General features: G+C 35.8%; 1 protein-coding gene across 6 annotated transcripts in view; it reads right to left on the reverse strand.

Annotated features, from left to right (window-relative positions):
• Vps13D (vacuolar protein sorting 13D) overlaps positions 1-21,943 on the reverse strand; it is a 571,041-nt gene that overhangs the window by 365,961 nt on the left and 183,137 nt on the right. For all 6 annotated transcript variants that reach the window (XM_081740126.1, XM_081740128.1, XM_081740131.1 and 3 more), the window contains exons 17-18: positions 12,549-12,773; positions 1,974-2,108 (exon numbers count right to left, since the gene is read on the reverse strand). In XM_081740126.1, coding sequence (XP_081596252.1) covers positions 1,974-2,108; positions 12,549-12,773 — 360 coding nt within the window. The remainder of the gene's footprint in view (positions 1-1,973; positions 2,109-12,548; positions 12,774-21,943) is intronic.

Genomic DNA, 21,943 nt, shown 5'->3' on the forward strand with positions numbered 1-21,943 from the left:
TTGGATGGGTTATGGATGTGAAATTACATTTTCAACTGTTATTCTGTTATTCAGGCAACGACAAATAACATGGAACCATTATTTCTAGTATATATATAAACAAGAATACATGTTATAACATACCGCAACAACTACACCTTGCCTTTATCCTACCATGTTGTAGTTACGGTTAACAAACGGATTTCAGATGATCAGTCGCTTTATAGTTCGCGAAGTCATCATCAAACTTCATCTCACACCTAAAATATTTGGTTCTCAGTAATAAAATCACACAGGTTCATTCAAAAAAAGGAACGCGAAGATCTGTCAAACAATAAATAATTTATATGAATTCTGTATTAAATCTTTCTACTTTAATTATTTTTTTCTTGAATACTGGTTTGAGTATTAATCTCATACCTTTCTTTTTTATATATACGTATATACATAATTGGTTCGGTTTCTAAATTAGTCCAATAACGTTTAGTTTACATACCCTGTGTTTCGGAAAGAAAGAGCAGAAGGCAGAAACAAAAGAGGATAGAGGAAGTTCAAAAACTTAAAACCACGCCACCGAGCGCTTTCATCATATGTAATAAAATAGCGACAACACCACAAAGAAAGTCACTCTGTGTATTGCAGTTTGCCACGTGTATGTTCACTGGTTAAGTGTAAGGATTTTTCGCCCACAGTTTAGCAAACAGCTGCCTTGGATAAGAAAACTTATGAGTGGCATATATAAAATTCGTAGAAGAAAGACGCATATGCAAGCGTAAAAGCACTGGTGACCCACACGCATCGAAAGACAAAATATCGTGTGTGTATCAGGTATGTTCGAACGGAGCCCTAGAAGAATACGACAATGGAACACATGGAACTTTCAATAGCATTTCTAAAACAACAGTCTGATGTGTTCTTAAGTAGCGTCTGCATAGAAAACTTTAAAAAATGAAATGAAATCTGTAAGTTTTACGTCCCACGGTTATGCCGGTGAGGCTAAAGGAGACGGTGATAATGAGAGATGAATGAAAATGGTGGAATGAAGAATGTGAGAGGAAACGGGAGAACCCCGAGAAAACCCACGAGCACGGTGTGTGTCCACCACAAAGTAGAAAACTTTAAAGTTACAATTACTACGAACACTGCATTTTCAGGATCATGCAAAAAGGGACGAAGTTTGTACTGCAATTCCGAAGGATATGAAAGATAATGTTTCCCGAACGACTCATTTTCTTCGTATGATACAACTTTCCACCTATCTGGTATAAGTAATCGCCAGAATGTTAGAACTTTGAGGTAAGAGAGAAATCCGCTGACAGTTAACTGTGTTTTGTGCCGTTTCTGCAAGCAAAGTTTATAGACATTTTGTGTTGCAGAGGAAACTGTGACCAGATTATCATACCTGTATATGCTACGAAACTAGCTGTTTCCCCAACTTCAAGAATATCTGAATGACTTCATTTTCATGCAAATTGGTGTTCCTCCAAACTGCCATTGGAGCCTGAGGTTTCCTGAACGCTACAATCCCAGGATGATGGATTGGAGGAGGTGGACAACAATATCATGCTTATTGTTTTTATGACCTCCTAGGTCTCCAGAACTATCCCCCTGCGATTTTTACCTATGAGACTATACTAAAGAAAGAAAGAATAATAATTGCACTTATGGATGTTAATCTTCAAGATTGACGAAATCGAATTATGGAAGCCGTGAATATGGTGTCTATGGATCAGATAAATAGTGTATCGCAATGCATGAATTACCGCTCCGATGTTTGCCGCGCTACAAGGGATGCGCATATGAATTAATGAAACTTAACGAACCATAGGGTAAACTTTTTACTTTCCTGTATCCACTACTGTGCGGAATGTGTTTCTGTCTTTACAGTTTGAATGAACAAAAATCGTGAAATTTTCTTTTTCTTTTTAAAATATCTCGCATAATTTCTATAAACACAAACTGTTTACATTTTATCAGAAAATCTACCTTCTTACCTGCTGTATATTCCGTATCGTCTATAATGTCACATGTGTCGAAAGGAGTACTAATTTTCCTCTTGGCACTTGATTTCATTTGTGGAAAAACTCGTTTGACAAAACCCATTAGTTCTACAATAGTTTCTTGGTTCGCTGCGAAAGACATAAAATACAATTTAACTTCAAATTAAGCATTATTTAAATATAAAATTCAGTTTTTATTATTAATAATGAATTATATAAAATACCTTGTAAAATCCAAATTAACTGTATGAAACATAAAAAAACAACAAACAGCAAACTACCTTATTGTCTATAAAATGCTTTGTGACACTTATTTGTAGGTATATGCTACATTGTCAATTATGACTGCGAGGAGAAGCACAAATTACGTAAGAAGGGTACCAAAAACTGATTTTCTGTCAATTCAAAATTTGCATGACTATCGTTAGCAACGTGTGACTATCATACATTTATTAATTCAAGTATCATCTAACCATGTTAATGACACCTAGAGAATAATTCTTAACTGTACATAATGTCTCATATAATTTAAAATAAATGAAACCAATTAAACGCTGTTTATTGTATGTACACATCTATGTAAGCCATAACTCAATAGGTTTATTTTGCATCTCTCTCGCTCATACAAAATATTAATAATTGGTTCTGCATTTTACTGAATGAAAATAATGTGATATTAAATATAATAATAAAGATGATAAACAGCACACTTGTTAATCATAATTTTGATAAGGTACTAATCAGGACATACAGAAATTAGTTCAAAGCCCCCATCAAATATTTTTGTAATTATTTTCTCATGAACTTCATAACAACACAATTATTACTTTTGTTCTTGTATAAAATACACGCTTCCAATTCCTCTACAGTTCCTCTCTACATATATTTTTAAAATACATATTTTTAAATAAAACTGGAGTTTCAATAAAAGTACAGAAACTCCAACAAAATATAGAATATCATCCTCAACATTATAATTCTGGAAAATTTCACTTTTTCTTAAAAAAAAAAAAAAAAAAAAAAAAACACTACCATTACAAACAACAAAGTTAGTTAGTTGGATTGAATTGGGGATTAGTGTTCCTTTCCGCATCAAGGCTATATAAGACGTAGACCTACAGGTTAACGCGAAATCTAAATCACGTGAGTTTGCGCCAGGAATCAAACCGAGCTTCCCGCGCCGAAAACGTGTATGCTAACCATACAGCTAAGAAGGAGTTCAAGCAATACGGTTAGATCTAAACTAACAACATAAGCAGGAGAGTATGAGCATAAAAAATCATGACGCATACTGATTATGCAATATACATACTTGAAGTTAATTAGCAGTTCCTTTGGGACAACGGGTTTTAAACCACGTAAGTAGAACAACTCAATGATGGTCGAATTACAACGCAGCTGGTAACAGTTACTTTCCCAATTATTACCAAAGTGCTTCAACATGTATTCAACAACAGAATTAACTTTATAAAAATTAGATTTATTAATTAAAAATATGAAAAATTATAAAATTTCTCATACAGGAAAACCTGCAAGATAAATTACAGTAAAGGAAATACAATGCAATTTATATGTTTTTTTTCAGAAGATGTAGGAACACTGCACTTCGAATAAATAAAATTATTTTTTTTTCTTTTAGTGACATCTAACTCATATCACTTTTCTATAATTATTTTACAAATAAATAAACTTGTCTATTGTTGTCAAATATCGATACATGAAAATGTTATCTCCTGTGAGAGTTATCCTTTCGGGTAGAGTGTTTCCTCTTGGAGAGTGGATTTGTTACAAAAGTGTTCACAATGTTTTGAAGACGATTTTAGTGAAAACCGTTTTGGATATAGTATACATGAAGCTGCATCAGTTCCCGAAGGAGCAGGACGCTCATACTTTTAGGGATTATTCAATGAGTATATACGAACTTACAAAGGGGGTAACAAAGCGACTTTTATTTACTTATTGACTGATACGAAAATAAAAAAGAAAGTACCTGTACTTTATATCTGCATGTGTAGTGCCCTTGTACTTTATCTATGACTATGTGTGTGTGTGTGTGTGTGTGTGTGTGTGTGTGTGTGTGTGGGACGGGGGGGGGGGATTTAACGCATATCGCATGTCTTGTGCACATGGATACTTCTTACTATTGCACTACATAGAAAATTTATGGTATTTCATGTAGAAGTGGTAATAGAACACAGAAGAAACACAGATCAGGGGGTTCTCATGTATACTATTGCCCCGCTTTTAAATCAGTTCAGTGATAACAGTGTTACAGTGAAAAACAGAAATGACGGTTGGTGTAGATTATAAGTTCAAAATCTTCAAACAATGAGCAATAGTTCAATATTTAAATAAACGCATATAATTGGCCAAGATAATCATTCTTGATGCTGACTGAAGCAAAAGGATCTCATTGTGTTACATTTCTCTTTTTATTTTGTGAGTGACATTTTGATCTTGTTCTAAGATGTAGATGACGGCACTTTGAATTCTGCAGTCGAGAGACTATTAATAATATTCTTTATTGCATTAATTTTAAAATTTTAACAATAATTGTCCATCAATTTCGGTATTTCGGTTGACATCAACAATAGCAAAGATGTCATCGTTCATTGTTATTTAAAATTTAAAATCAACTCTATTTCTAATACACATCTTAATTGAATATAAAAATACAATACGAACTAATGGAATCATCAAGTGACGGTTCAAGTGTTCCATTAACCGAATCAACCGAATCAGTGTGAATCACCTGAATCAGATAAATCTAATATGCCACTAAGAATGATTCAGTTGCCAACATTACAGGGTGTCTACTAAATGTTCATTTTCAAATTCTAGGTTTTATCAAGGTTTTCAAGGTTTATTTTTCCTTTTTTCCAGGTCTATTCAGTAGAGTGACATTTATTGTAACACGTATAAGTTAATGCAGTTCTTAACAAAAACTGGTTATAATTAGAGAATGCATATGGCAAGTGATAGTTTCTTTAAGTGACAAGATGAAAAGAAAAAACTGACTGAAATGTAGGTTCTCAAAACATTTTACACAAGAAAATGTTTAATTAAAATATCCCCTACCAGAAGGCCGGTTGAGAAAAATGTGCAGTAGCTTTAAATATCCTAATGTAGGAATACTATACAGGGATGAACCTTAATTAAACCGACAAACTTCGGGAAATGATTTTCAGCACCCAAACAAGCAAGAAAAAAAAATCCTCTTTAACTCTTCTCTAGGACGCATAGTTTCCGAGGTAAAAGGTGCCGAAAATGTGGAAAAATGAACTTCCGATGCCTATATTTCCAAAATTATCCAAAGCAGAGAGTGCTGCTTAAAATCTCACAAAGGAAATCATATGTTCAGAACAGATAAAACTTCCGTAAAGAGATATTAAGCTGCACTCTCTACGTTGGTTGGGTTTGGAAATATAGGACTCGGAAGTTCATTTTTCCACACTTTCGGCACCTTGTAGCTCCAAAACTATGTACCGTGGAGAAAAGTTAGAGGAATTTTCTTCTTGTTTCGGGCTCGAGAATCACCTCCCAAAGTTTATTGGTTTAGTTAAGGTTCACCCTGTATAATAGTAAATTTCCGTCAAAAACATTACTTCAAATAAACTAATATTATAGTAGTAGCACGTGAGTGTTGATAAACAATGACAAAAATGGCGGGAAAATAGCTTACTCACCGCTAAGTTATGGTATAAAATACCACAAGAGTAAAGTTCCCCTTTAAAGTACTCTTGTGGTATTTTATGCTAAGTACTGGTAGGACTTAGCGGTGAGTAAGCTATTTTCCCGCCATTTTTGTCAAACTAGTATTAGTTTAGAAGTAAAAAGAAAATGATCATATATAATACAAATTCTTAACGCAAAATAGTCCATATTGTTAAACGTTACTGCACATTCTTCTTGGATGGGGACTGGCCATCAGTTATATTTTATTTAAAAATGTATTGCAACATGCAAGTTTAAAAAACTGAAAATTTTATGGAACCACCCATATTATATGAACAAATATAGAAAAAAACTTTCACAGTGAACAGTTTTTGACATTTCACTTCTACAGTTCAACATCCTTTTTAACTTTTTTGCCTGTTCTTCCAACGCGTCTACTTCTGCTTCGGCGTCAGTTAGTATTCTTTTTTTCTTTAATTCCAACTCTTTTATTTTCTTAATATCTTTCTTTTCTCGAGCTGCTCTGTCTTCTTTTTTACCGCGGTCTTTCAGATATTCATTTCTTCTGCTTGATGCATTCCTCACATACTGGATCATACTCTTTGTGATATTCATATTACGTATGTCACCAGCAACACGCACAGCAACCAACACACTTCTCTGGACAATCAAGCACTCCTCTTGGAGATTTTCAACAATGCACTCTTTGTTAATGGAGAAACTCCTTTCCACTGCTGCGTTGCTATGGAAAAATACACATATCTTATGCATGAATGTTTTAAACGCATTGGAGACACCTTCTTTACTTAACAGATCATGTAGAAAAACGTCTAATCTGTCATTTTTGTAACTGAAATTTGACGGTTTTCGAGCTGTGTTTTGGTCTGAATAAAATTTTAAATGTTCCAAATTCACCATATCAGCATTTACAGGTGTTATTTGCTCCTTCTCGACAAATGTCTCCAGGGCGAGTGTGATACGTGATTTACGACGAAGGGTTTTGTTGGTCATAGTTTCTGGAGACAAGCAATTTGCGGCTCTTGTTACACTGTATTTTAAAGGACATTTTAGCATAAGTTTTTTACACAGTTCTTCTAAGAATCTTCTGCATTCTTTCTTAAGTTCAATATATATTAATATCCTTCACTCCTTTAAGCGATGTAACCGCAGAAAATCCAACATCAACTAGATTAAATGTTTTTAAGATGTCCTTATCAAAAACATCTATTGAGATTAGTTTTTTTTTTAAAGTTTTAGCTACTTTTAAGAGATCATCTATCTTTCACGAAGCGGCTTAACAAACTACGAATCAACGTGTTTAGATCATTCCATAGAAACGGTAGTAATGGACTGTCTGTCTGGTATTTAGTGAGGAATTATTCTAGCTCGACAGATACGGACTGAAGGAACCCTAATCTAGCAGGCAACAGTACATCAGAGATGTGGGCTTTTACTTTAGAGAAGTTTGATGTTTCAGGAGGTTTTGTTTTCACTGCATCAACATAAGCTTTTAAGGCAGGAATCATAGGTATGGCACGGTTGATAACTTTAGAATTCTCCACCCACCTAACAGAACAAAATTTAAGAGGGAAAACTGCTGTTCCAGATGCTGCCATGAAATCTGCTCTTCTTGAAGGGAAGTCCTTGAATAAATAGTACAACGCTCTCAAAAACTCTGTCACATTCCAACCAGCTTTGGTATGCGCAGTCTTAAAAGCCCCATTAACAATATGTAAAGAGCACATTCCTGTTTCCAAAAGCTGTGGACCTTAACCATTTTCTTCACTCAGACAGGCCTTCAAATCACTCAGAAATTTCAAATTAACGTTGGGGCCATCAAGAGAAACCTGAAGTAACTTACAAAAATCGAGACCCTTGTCCTTGAAAGTATTTATAAATGCACTTAACAAATCCTGGGCAGTAGTATGTCCGAGGAATACTGATGTTAAATAACGTGTTAAAACTTTATTTTCGTCACTGTGCCAGAAACGAACTACTAAGTCCATTTGATTTTTCTGTGGGATAGTGTTTAGGCTTTCGTCGAACGATACTGCAAAAAATTCACAATTTTGTAGTTCACGAAGTACCGTCTGTTGGAAATATGGACCCAATCCAAAAGTGATGACATAACCTATTTTGTCTTTGTGTAACTGCATATTTTTAGCGACTTCACACTCAGGAAACATTAAAGGAAACAAATCCGTTGCACTCGCTTGGCTTCTGGCCGATGCATGACGTAACTTTGTGTAATGTCCAGATTATTTCTGCTTTTGTCACTTGATCTTTGATAACTCTTTATTACACCACTAGTTTTTGCTGGGCTTTCATTTTTCTCCTGAACAACTGGAGTAGATGATGTGCCAGTCACTGAACTGGAAGACGCTGTAGAATTTTTTGTACAGGAAGGCTCCTTGTTAACATTGCTTGAGAACTTTACGATCGAACATTGTGCATTAAGAGCTTTAACAGTTATTTGATGTTTCTTTCCTTTTTCATGAGATTTCAATGATCCAGCTCCCATATTTGAAATGTCAAAATCAGTTCCGCAGAGATTACAACCTGCTTTAAATGGATCGTTGGGCCTAATAACCCATTTCCACTGGCCTTTCCACGAGTCCTGGAATTCAGTTTTACTTTTCGCCATTTTAATGGCTGAAAAATAAAATGTTAATTGTTAGTGTGTAACAGGATTTATTACAAGACTAGTAAAATGTTAACCTAAATACAAAAAGTGATTCCGTTAAGATGTGGGCAATTTTACTTTTTTCCGGTGATACACCTTTCGGCCACCGGGAATGGTGTTCACTGCGACATCCGCGGGCTTGGACTCCTGTTGTTGTTCCAGACCTGTCTACTACTCTTGCTATAGAAACATGTAAACCAATGTCTTCACACAGCAGCAAATAAGCTTGATTCATACTATGTAAATAAGCAGCAACTACAGAGAAAACTTCTAGCTTGTATGCCAGTATTACCTCAGTGTAAGACACAAACTTAATAGATCATGAAATTTAACTTTTTCAATTACCTTACTCTCATCACCGGGGACTAATTTATCTCTTCTTGTAGTCACTGTTATTCACAACGACCATGCCAAACAAATGAAATCTTATTCAGTCTCTTCTTGTAACCTCAACATACTTTCCAAAAACATTCACCGCCTGCACTCTGCTCACGTCTGTCTGTCTTTGTCAACTAGGTCTCCACTGAATAAGTTATTATTGGCTTTTAACTTATGCTGTAGTATATAACTTTCTTGCATTTTACAAAAATATACTTATTCCATACCAATCCCAAAAACAATATTTTAAAAACAATTTTAAAACTTCCAGGTTCCTCGTCCAATTCCAGGCTATTTCCAGGTTTTCCAGGTCCAAAAGTAAATTCCAGGCTAATTCCAGGTTTTCAAGGTTTTCCAGGTCAGTAGACACCCTGCATTAGCAGGCCTAGTAATGGCCATTCATCTACTGCTACTGAATCTACGAATGTGTTACCATGTCCTCACTGTGGAAAACATTATGCGAATTCCAGAGAATTAGCTATACACATAGTTAAAAAGCATCAGGTTATAAATGGGGACGAAGACTGTTGTCATATCAATAATAATAGTTATCCTGATTATAAAACTACAAGTGCTAACATCTCTAACCGCAATAAAGCCACACATAAATTGACGTTGTCTAACCTGGGCAAAATGTTAATATCGTTAAGGTCTTCAACACATATTTTAAGGCGTGTCCCTCGAGGTGCTCGAGCTGCAGTTGCTGATGCACTTGCCGATGTGTTACTTCAAATAACTATTTCAAACGACGAAAAAGATTGGATCAACTTGTTTCTATTTCCATTAGTTGCACTAACTGCTCCCAAAAAATCAGAAAATGATTTTTACCTCCTGGGTAAAACAAAGAGTTCGTCTTCGGTGTGATGTAGGTATTGACGCCTTAATCTGGCATCCAACAAAGATCAGGAAATCTCTTCCAAAACAGAATGTTTCCAATCTAAGATTGTAGAAAACAAACTTGAAGATGGTGACATCCGTGGAGCAGTCCGTCTACTAATGTCAGATGATACTGTTGCAACCCCCGACATTTCTGTGTTTGTGACACTATTGGAGAAGCATCGAGCCCACCCTGGTGAATTTATTTTACCGAATCTTCCTGATGACCCAAAGAGCTGTCAAGGAGTTTCGATTAATAAAGTTAAGGTAGCTACTAATTCTTTTCCATCTGGTAGCGCGGGAGGTCTCGATGGTCTTCGCCCTTCGATTCTCAAAGATCTCCTATCCTGTCAAGTACTTGAATCGAAGGAAAAGCTCGTAAAATCATTATGCGATCTGTTCAATTTAATTATTTCAGGAAAAGTCCCCTTGGAAGTTTGGCCATTGTTTTTCAGAGCCAAACTTACTGCTCTTAAAAAGAAATGTGGTGGAATTAGACCTATCGCAGTTGGTAATGTCTGGCGCAAAACATAAGCCAAAATTATATGCTTCAGAACACGGGAGCATTTTAAAAACTTTTTATCTCTCCACCAACTTGGTGTTTGTATTCCCAACGGAGCCGAAACAGCTGTACATGCAACCCGAGTTTATTTTTCCTCCATTCACAATGCTCCTAAAGCTACCTTAAAGTTGGATTTTCGCAACGCATTTAACGAGCTTCGCCGGATCTCCATGCTGACTACAGTGTTGAATAAATTTCCTTCAATCTATCCATATGTTTACCAATGTTACTCAACCCAGTAAGGCGATCCCCTGGGTCCAGCATTCTTTGCTATAACCATTCATTCCTTAGTGAAATTAATCAACACTGAATTAAACATCTGGTACTTGGATGATGGGACTATCGCTGATGAACCTGATGTAGTTCTTTCAAATCTAGCACGAATAAATGAGAAGGCATCTGCACTTGGCCTACATTTGAATTTTTCAAATTTTTCAAAGTGTAAAGTTGGATTTCTTGAGTCAGATGAAGCCAAGTTCGACCTATTGTTTTTTTTTTTTTTTTTTTTTTTTTTTTTTTTTTTTTTTTTTTTTTTTTTTTATGATGAAGCTGCCCCAGGAATACGTCTTCTAACTAACCAGGATGCTTGTCTTCTAGGCGCCGCTCTCACAAAGGAAGCATTTACCAATGTCCTGTTAAGCAAAATATCGAAGTTAGAATATTTTTTTGTCTCGTCTCGCCTCGATTTCTGTCCATGCAGCTTTCTTCCTTCTACGTGCCTCTTTGTCGATCCCTCGTTTAAACTACTTCTTAAGATGCTTTTCATCTTGGAATGAGACTCCACTACTGTAAAAATATCATCTTATCCTTAAAATGGGTCTGGAGTCAATTTTGAACTGCTCCTTGAGTGACGACTCGTGGATGCAAGCATCCTTACCTATTTGATTGGGAGGTCTTGGTATTCGATGAATCGTTGATATGGAGATTCCTACTTTTTTAGCGTCCTACCACGGATCACTTCGTTTAATCGAGGCTCTCCTTCCACAAGGTTACCACCTGGACCCAGATGAAATAGTTCAAGAAAGCTCAAGTAAATGGATAAATATAACAGATACGGACCTTCCAGAAATCAGCAAAAGAGGTTTTCAGGCATCTTGGTACACACCAATAGCAGCACATTTTCATGAACTTCTTTTACAATCCATTGCTGTTTCAGAGGATAAAGCCAGACTTCTTCCTGCGTCATCCTCCCATATTGGGGCATGGTTAAATGAGTTACCTTGCCCCAATTGGGTCTTCACATGTCTAATGAAACCTTTCGAATCGCAGTAGCCTTAAAACTAGGTTTAGATGTTTGTGAGCCACATCGCTGTCCAGCTTGCGGTGATCAAGTTACCCAACGCGACCTGCATGTCCTCTCATGCATGAAGAGCATTGGCAGGAATTCCTTCCATTCGTGAACCGTCAGGGTGCTGTCGTTCTGATGGTAAACGACCTGACGGCATAACATTAATACTTTGGATGGGAGGCGAATCACTAGTATGGGATTTTACATGTTCGGACACATTTGCCCATTCAAGCCTCCCATTGAGTGTTATGAATGCTGGAGAAGTTGCTAGACGTAAAGAGGCAGAAAAGGAAAGGGAATACAACAATCTCCTCGACAAATTTATTTTTGTTCCAATAGCCATCGAGACCAGTGAGACATGGGGTTCTAGAAGCCTTGATTTTATCAGAGGTAGGCAGATGCATATCTATCGTTTCTGGAGATGTTCGTTCAGCATCCTTCTTAATACAACGTATATCCATTGCGGTCCAACGTGGTAACGTTTCGTCAGTTTTTGGTACGTTGCCGCCTGGAAGGGAACTGGAGGAGATATTTCTTCTCTAGTAGAGTAAAGCGGGGCAAAAGGCCGCATTTAATGTTCAGCATGCTATTGCTGCTATACCAAAAACAATGTTGAGATGATTCATATCAATTAACAAACCTTATTCTTTTGCCTATAAAACAGACTGGGTAAATGACAACTGGATTTCATAATATATGTTCTAGACGGTGATAAAGTAACAAACTCAGTGTGTGACTTTTACCCCATATAGGGGGGCAAAAGTCCTTCAGTTAATGGGTAAAGGGACGCATACACAAAAGAGAAATTTACGTTGATAAACTTTTTATTTCACAGTTATATAGTTTGTATTAAATATAAATTGTGTTTGTGTTTGAGTAAATAATTATATTTTAATATTCTGTAAAATATAAATTTTACACTGTTTTAAAAAAATAAATTAGGAAAAATAAACTTGATATCAGAATACCGATAAAATTCGAAGATTCGCAATTGATAGCGAAATTAAATGTTCTGTAAACTCATATGAAACACTGACAAAATTAAATTAAGAAATATTACCATAACTTCAGTATTGTTGTTAATAATTTAAACATAATAATACTTGCCTATTATATCCAGGTTGTTGAACTGAATAGAGGCTATCTGCAGAGCCTCAGTCGACCCTTCGTTTGATGGACAATTTGGACTGACAAACAAAATTTCAATAGTAATCAATGCTTCTGAATCTGGCATCTCTAGGTTTACTGACGACGGATGTGCCCATAGATGCGATGTGGGCAAAGGAGATGTTACACCCGGGGGAGAAGGAATTTGAAATGTTGGAGATGTAGCTGAAAAATAAAAGAAGGCTCTAGTGTTAACACATAAAATTCTTTCGAGTTTAATATTTCTTTAATAAACTGTTTGAAGTCCAGCACTATTTACGTTATTCTGTAATCTTCGTTGTATCCACATTTTCATTTAAAATTGGTCTTTCAACTCTTTTCTTCCAAAAAGTCTTCTACTTAGACCAACAGATGGGTTTATTCTAATGTAAAGGTTACAACAAGCTTTATAAGAGACGATACTGGAGCTTCGCTTTTGTTTAAAACACCCCTTCCCATAGGTAACACACCGGGTAGAAAAATAAGAGGCCATGCTTTTAAAACTATTGGACTAGCACTGACATTCTTAAGTTTAATTAAAAAACTGTGTCTAAACGTCGAACTTCGCGATAAATAGATTCTCAGAAGCCGGAAATATAGCTGTTTCATTTAGTAAATGTATATTTACCTCATACTCCTAATTCATAATTTAGATCCCTCACAGTGTATCTACAATACATTATAAATTTTTCTTAACAAGTGCTTCCAATACGAAACAATACAATATACCCAGAATTCAGTCATACATGAATTTATTTATAACGGATGTTCAGACTTATATTATGGTACAGATCTCACGAGACTGCAGCTGTAGGATGAAATCAAGGCGAATAATGGATTGTTTCTTGGCAACTACCACTTAGTATCTTAGTAATTATGTCGGAGTCTCAACTTTTATAATTCATTAAGAATACTCAAGAACTTTCTTAGTTTGCAATTTATAACAGTTTGTCAGACATTTCACCTGTTCGAGGAAAGAAGAGGTGTATACAGGTAAAAAATTAAAAGGCTCGAAGTGGCTAGAAACATCGTATTTGCGAATGTTACTAGTCAAGGGCTATAGTGTAAATGCAGTGGTCAACAATGCCACGCTTTAAATACTACAAAACTTGACTATTAGCCGTATGACCTTCGAGCTCGTAGCGTAGTCAGTACCATGTCAAAAAACTGCTCAAATTCGTACCACACAGTGAATCATATTAGTTACGAACGTTCGAAATATGCCAGTACGACATGTACGAGCTCAGTTCGTACAGTCAATGGAATTTCAGAGAAGACATATAGCGACACTGTGGCCAGATGGTCGCAATACACTGAATGGGAAGAGTCTGCTCTCATTGATGTTGGCGTTATTGGTCCGAGGAACACGTGTCTGCCCTGTTCCTCACCGCAACGTCATATGGACACAAACTTTAGCACCCGCATCAAACATGCTGTCATTCCGGATGGTGTGGTTACTACACTAGAAATTAGGATCATGTTGCACTCTCTACAATCTTTTGCTGTACACTGGACTGGCTGGCGGATACTACTCGCCAGCGTTTCATTCACGCCTCACCGCAAAAGAGCTCGCGTCCAATGGTGTTACGAAAGAATAATTGGAGGGACGAATGGTGAGTCATTGTGTTTCGTGATGAGAATTACTATAACATAGGCGCTAATGATTGGGTTTGTGGGTGTAGAATCAATGGGATAACCAATACTTTAACCAGGGTATTCTGCAGCGATACGCAGGATCAATGCCACGTAATATGGTACCACATACGGAGCCTCTGCTTACACTGAATGTTCGCCTCTAGTCTTCATACAGAAACCTTAATCAGTATAGCAACCTTCCAGGTCATCAAACCTTCCTCCACTGTCAGAAGAATGTATCTTCTCAGAAAGACAACGAGTGCATTATATCCCCTGGCCTCCATGATCAACAGTCCCTCAATGAACCGTGTGGGACAAGGCTGTACGTCGTTTAGTTCAATCTCAACGACCAACCTTGAACAATTGCGCCACCAGCTTGAAGAAGAGTGAAACGCCATTTTCCCTTATGACATTAGACACCTTTCCAACCGCACCATACGTGAATGCAGGCCTGCAACGAAGCTGGAAGAGAGTACATAACGCACTGATATGCAATATTGTTAAGATCCTTTGACATACCCTGTACAATGTTCATAGGTGTGCATGAGCATATACAATATACAACCGAAAGAGTCAGTTTATAAAAGTTTATTCACGTAGGATCGAGATTCGTGGATGTATTTTTTTACGAGTGAAGTACCACAACTAATCCTGCAGCATTATTATAAATGATTGTAGAGACTTGAAATACTTGTCACAAACAGTATATATACTTGCAGAGATTTGAGGTGAGGAAGTGGAGAACGGAGGGTGTAGTCGTTGCCCTCTCGAAACTGTCACTATTATTTATAATTCTCCTAAGGCACACATTTTTTCAGAGTTGCCTGGAATATGGAAAATGCCATGTTTGTGTTGAAATCAAATGAAATGGTACCTTCTGACCAGTGGCGGCGATTGGAAGTTAAAAGTGTGTGTGTGGATGGGGAGGGGGAGAGAGAGATGATCTGAATATTTGTATATCAATGTTAGTTTTTCCTGGTTGTTTCTAACATTTTGTTTGACGAAAGGTTGTATAACTAGATAAACTAGCATATTATGTATTTCAGTTAAAATACCGTATATCGTATTTCATATTTTATTAAGTAAATTGACAAGAGTAACGCAAGTAGGTACTAACCCTTTGTACTATTAAACAATGAAAATGTAAGAAGAAATTTGATTCCTTGCTCATGAACATCTTAAAATTCTGTCTGGAAAATTGTGTGATCAGATTATTTAATAACAAATTTGCAAAACAAATATATGGAAAAGATAATATTAATCATAGTAATGAATAAAATGAGGCTGGTTTTGTAGAAGTTATATTGAAACTGGGGATTAATGAACAATTTATATATTTAATTCCACATATGATATTAAATGTATGTTATTGCCCTCTGAAAACGAAAAACAGTAAATACTACAAGCATGTGCTACGACATTTAAAGAAATGCGCAATTGCAATTAAAACGTAATTCCTGTAGCTTTCTTAACTCCACGGGAAGACAAATAACCAATACGGACTCACTCAACGGCAAATAATTTCACAACTGTATTAGTAAATAATAAATAAAAATGTTAATGTATCTGCAAAAGATTTTAAAAAATAAATGTATTCTAAAAAAAAAAAAAAACATTATCATCAGTAAATTACTCATTTATTATTTATTTATTTTATTTATACATATTTCTGGGTCTTATCGGCATCTACGGCCTTAAGTCCGTCTCTATGAAGGTTAACGTCCTTCGGTGAACACACAATCCGAGAACGGGAAAGGGAAGTAGCGGCATGGGACCTCCATGTTGATACTATCCCGATATTAGCCGGCTGTCAATGAACAAAACCCAGGAAAAACTTCACTCAGGATGGCTGGCCTGAAAAGGCTGTTACATTTTGTCGACCGAGTGTCCTCATCGGGAACCGAATCCGGGACTGCTCGCACCAGAGACGAGAGCGTTAGCGACTACGCTACGCGGAGTCACGGATTATTCATTTAGTATTATAATTACATGGGCGCATGGGGGGATATTCAAAATTAACAAAAAAAAAAACTGGCTACTTACCAATGAATCCTCAATTGAAAAATTTAAAGATTTTAACGTTTCGGAACTCTCTGCTGGTTCCTTCCTCAGTGGCAAGGTAAAAAGGATTAAAACGGAAAGGAGAAAAAAGGAGTAAAACCAGGTATACATACCACTATATAAAAGTAACGTACAAAAGAGATTCTAAGATGAACAGAGCAGAGTGAAAAAAGAATGAACTGAATAAAAAAGAACGTGGTGTCTATGTTGGGCCACTATTGCCAGATCCAAAGTATGCATCAAAGGTAGGTACCCAAGTTCGATCAATGTTGCCAGTATCAAGGTTCAATGCAGGTTTGTACTTATGAATAAAGAACGATTCTTTAATTTCCCGTTGTTTTTTTGATTTTGCTGAACCTATTAACTTAACCTGTTTTATATTATGTGAATGTTGTTTTAGATGAAGCGCTAAACCCGACATGCCTTCTTCTTGTGACTTTTTTGATTGTCTAACATGTTCCTTCACACGCGTGTTAATATTACGTTTAGTTTGGCCAATGTATGAGGAATCACATTCGCAATGGATGCGGCAAATATCTGCCTTATTTAATGGATCGACAAAATAGCTTTTAAATCCAGTGATATGTTTTTGTAAACTTTTGGGGGGAATACTTGAAGCAGGTATGTTATGCTTTGCAAGAATACTTTGTTGAAAATTTTTGTTGAAAGCTGTGGAAAATAAGGAATTCCAATCCAAGTTTTTGCTTCTTTGGAAGTTACCGTTTTGGGGACTTGCAGCGACCTACGTGTTTGATTGAACCATTTTTGTAAAATACACCGCTTATAACCGTTTTCTTGTCCTATTTTATATAAAAACTGTATTTCTTCATTGAGATCTTTTTGACGGTCACAAATTAATAATGCTCTTACGAAAGAAGTTCTTCCAAATATTGGCCTTGCACATTGGCGGATGAGCTGACTGTTGATGTATGTAAGTAGTGCCTGCATTGGGTTTTCGGTATACTTTTGTAATAAATTTATTACGTGATCGGGTAATCAATAGGTCTAGAAATGGAAGGCCGTTATCAGATTCATGTTCAAGGGTGAACTTCAACCTAGGATGCTGATTGTTGAATTGCTCAAATATTTGTGTAAGTGTATTTTCATCACGAACAAGTAGTAGAATATCATCAGCATAACGATAATATCTAACGCATTTAAATGTGTCCTGCCGTAAAATAGACGTTTCAATGTGATTTAAAATGATATTTGACAATATTGGGGATAATGTGTTACCCATAGCTAAGCCATTATTCTGAGAAAAGTACTGATCTTCAAATTGGAATACATTAGTTGTTAAAAAAACCTCGAGTAATTGTAATAAAAAATTAATTTCATAGGTAGAAGCACCATTTTGTAATAACCAGGATCGAGATTCCCCACAAAAGTTCACAAAAACATCTCACCGGATTTAAAAGCTATTTTCTCGATCCATTAAATAAAGCAGATATATAACGCGTCCATTGCGAATGTGATTCCTCATACATTGGCCAAACTAAATGTAATATTAACACGCGTGTGAAGGAACATGTTAGACAATCAAAAGAGTCACAAGAAGAAGGCATGTCGGGTTTAGCGTTTCATCTAAAACAACATTCACATAATATAAAACAGGTTAAGGTAATAAGTTCAGCAAAATAAAAAAAAAATTAAAAAAAAACGGGAAATTAAAGAATCGTTCTTTATTCATAAATACAAACCTGCATTGAACCTTGATACTGGCAACATTGATCGAACTTGGGTACCTACCTTTGATGCATACTTTGGATCTGGCAATAGTGGCCCAAAATAGACACCACGTTCTTTTTTATTCAGTTCATTCTTTTTTCACTCTGCTCTGTTCATCTTAGGATCTCTTTTGTACGTTACTTTTATATAGTGGTATGTATACCTGGTTTTACTCCTTTTTTCTCCTTTCCGTTTTAATCCATTTTACCTTGCCACTGAGGAAGGAACCAGCTGAGAGTTCCGAAACGTCAAAATCTTTAAAATTTTTCAAGGGAGGATTCATTGGTAAGTAGCAAATTTTTTGTTAATTTATTCATTTAGTAGTTGAATCTGGTACTGAATCGTATCTGAGCGAGAAATTAGACTTGATATTCTTTAAATATTTTGACAGACTACATAGCACAGATGAAACTTCTTAATAATATTTTGTTTCTTTATTGATTTTATCGTTTCTTTTGAATTAAATTGAAAAACGCAGTTTTAAAGTTGCAATTAATTCGTAACAAAAATTCTAAATCTGAAATTGTCTGCACACTAGCTACTCTATTGGCGTTTGAGTGTGACTGTGAACTATTAGGAATTAGCGTTACTCAGAGACTGATTATTTTGTACAGCAAGGATTAATTACATCAACGAACTTTGCTCAAGAAAGTGAATTCAGCTAACGGTAAAGATAATTTCGAAAAGTGTTATACCCAACTTCAGTCTAAAAGGCTTTGCGCATTGCTTTTTTCTATTTCAACAAAATTAGTTTATCGAGATTCAAATTATAAATACAAACTGAAGAGATGAGCACCATATGCTATTAAGTATTAAGTACTTCATATAATGGATTCAGTTGCTGGTGTTGGTTGAAAGTAAATAATAATAATAATAATAATAATAATAATAATAATAATAATAATAATAATAATAATAATAATAATAATAATAATAATAATAATAATAATGTCATTCTATTCTAAACATTTCGCCACTTGCTTCTTTTTGTTTCCCTGAATTGTTTTCTAGAAGAAAATTTAGATATATGACTGGCCACCCTGTAAAAAGCCTTCACAGCTGCGAGGGATGGAAGGCATTCTGTTGATCTCTTTACTCTTAGCACTGTACATCCTAAGACTCCAGAGAGTTTCTCTCACCTGGTCCATTTGCGCTTCTGCCACACACAGACAACCACTGCTCTGTCTTTAAATACACAATCTCCTGAAACTGACCCTATGAAAAGAGAATTCTAGAACAATAGATTCTCCCTGAACCGAGAGTGGGAATGCCTTTCGATAATGGTAACTAAGAGATATTCATGAAATCTGAGCACACACAAAATGAAATTTCTCTACCGTTTGTTGCCATCATACAAACCTGATTTGATTGGACACCCTGCGCATTTCCTTAAATATCACCCTATTTCATTGCTAATGGATATGGCAAATTCCTTAAATATCCCCCTATTTCATTGCTAATGGATATGGCAAAACTGTTTCAACAAGGGAAATAGAACTTTTGAAGTTCTGTGTACAGTTTTCTAATTTCTCAGAAAAATGAAAAATCAGCGCATTCCACAAAAACTTAAGTAAAATGTTTACATTAATTTCTTCCTCAAAATCTACAAAGTAGTATCCTACATCATGATATTGACAGTCAACTAGGTTCTAAATACAAAACTGCACTCATAAATGGATACAATAAACCATAATTAGATAAATGTAAATAAAAATTTCGGACCATTAACAAGAAACGACAAAAACTCTTTGAATAATAAAATAAGAAACGGAAGACAAAACACTTAGTTTTCTTTCCAAGTGCAAAAGTTATTCTTTTTACCGAACACAAGAAGAGGAAGATGATGAAGAAGAAGAAGGAAACGAATTAAAAAGCACTTCAACAGGCAATCTGGAGGACTACATGAATAAGCAAACACTGAGGTTTGCGAAATAATATAGTAAGAAAATAATAACCCATGACGCACCACAGGTAACAATACTCACTTTTTTATATATAAATCAGTGCATTAATATGCATATTGATGTAGAAATCGGATATTATGAAACATGTACTTCAACTTTTGATTCATCTCCTTTTTGCAGCTAGCTTTCCCAAACTCAAACTCTTGGACCATGAACTGTGGTACAAATTGGAGACCAAGGTCCGCTCAGGATGATACCAGGATATTACGTCGAACAAACATACTCTTGTGCGAGCAGTAGCAGCGTTTCCTCTGGCATTAGTGCATGCTAGCATTGACATGCCAACCTGTATACGGGCCTGTGTGACAACCCGCGGTGTACATTTTTGAATACTGTATATGTTCGATTATAAGCCGACACAGATTGTAATCTGATCCACAGACAAACAAAAACGAAACTAGACAATAAATAATTAACACAATAATAATAATAATAATAATAATAATAATAATAATAATAATAATAATAATAATAATAATAATAATAATAATAATAAGTAGCAAACCCATATGTCCTGCGCAGGCGCAGAACACTTCATCTATGTTGATAATTTGATTAAGAACAGTTTGGTGGTATAAGCGTGATGAATTCACAAAGACAATCACTTTTATTTTTATTTTACATATATGTCCCCCCTTTCCCTCCCCTACATTGTACCCTCAAAGTAAAATGACAAAAACATCCCAGGTCCGAACCTTATCTATGATGAAAGTTTGATGAGATCGGTCGGGTGGTTTAAGAGTTATTAAGTTTTATTCATTTTCATGTATTTACCCTCTTCCCCCCCCTACCTAAGTTCTACCATCAAAACGAAATAATAAAAAACTTCCCAGGCTCGAACTTCATCTATATTGAAAATTTGATTGAAATCGATCGGGTGGTTAAAGAGTTATTAACTCACGAACATGGTTACTTTTATTTTTATATTTATTGATTTTTGTATGTCTTTCCCTCCTCCGCATTCCCTAAGTTGTTCCGTCAAAGTGAAACGGTAAAATCCATCCCAGACATGAACGTTATCTATGTTAAAAATTTGATCGAGATTGGTCGTTTGGTTCAAGAGTTATTCAGTTTAATTAATTAATTAATTTATTTTTTCATAATTCCCCCTCCCTAAGTTCTACCGTCAAAGTGAATAGCTAAAACACTCTCAGGACAGAACTGCATCTACGTCAAATATTTGATCGAGATCGGTCGGGTGGTTCAGGAGATTAAAGAGTTACAAACATAGTCCCTTTCAATTTGGATCTGAAGTTTTTTTGTCCACAGATACCGCTATTAATAGATAATAATAATAATAATATAATATCTAAAATATCAGACTTTGATACAAGAGGCGCCTTAAGATTATTAAGTTCTGATGATACGTTGGCACCTTCCAATGAAGAAACATTTCACTGCCTGGTGAACAAGCACCCGGCTCCATCTAGAGCCCTTGAAATGCCGGACCATCCATCTAATCAAGATTCATCTGTATACGTAAATGAAGAAATGGGAAAGCCATAAATAATTTTGCGTCCGGCTCAGCGTCTGGGATAGATGGGATTTCCCCTCAACATCTTAAAGACTTAATCTCGAGATCTGCCGGTGAAGCAGGATCTTTTCTTTTGAGTCAGATCACGAAATTGATGAATCTCATCCTTAATGGAAGAGTAAATCAAGAGGTGTGTCCATACCTTTTGGAGCTAACCTCTGCGCCCTAATGAAGAAGGACGGGGGAATCAGACCTATTGCCATCGGCAGTGTTTTCAGACGTTTGGCATCAAAGTTAGTAGTGTCCTCCGTCTACAATCAATGTTCTCAGTATCTACAGCCTCATCAACTGGGATTTGCAACACCAAAAGGCAGTGAAGCTATCATTCACGCCACTCGAACATTTATACATGCAAATAAAAATTCAAACAAGGTCATTCTAAAAATCGATTACAAAAATGCCTTTAACTCAGTTGAACGAGACATCATTTTAAA

The sequence above is a fragment of the Thermobia domestica genome, chromosome 15, assembly GCF_964235325.1.
Source record: "Thermobia domestica chromosome 15, izTheDome1.hap1.1, whole genome shotgun sequence".
Taxonomy (NCBI): domain Eukaryota; kingdom Metazoa; phylum Arthropoda; class Insecta; order Zygentoma; family Lepismatidae; genus Thermobia; species Thermobia domestica.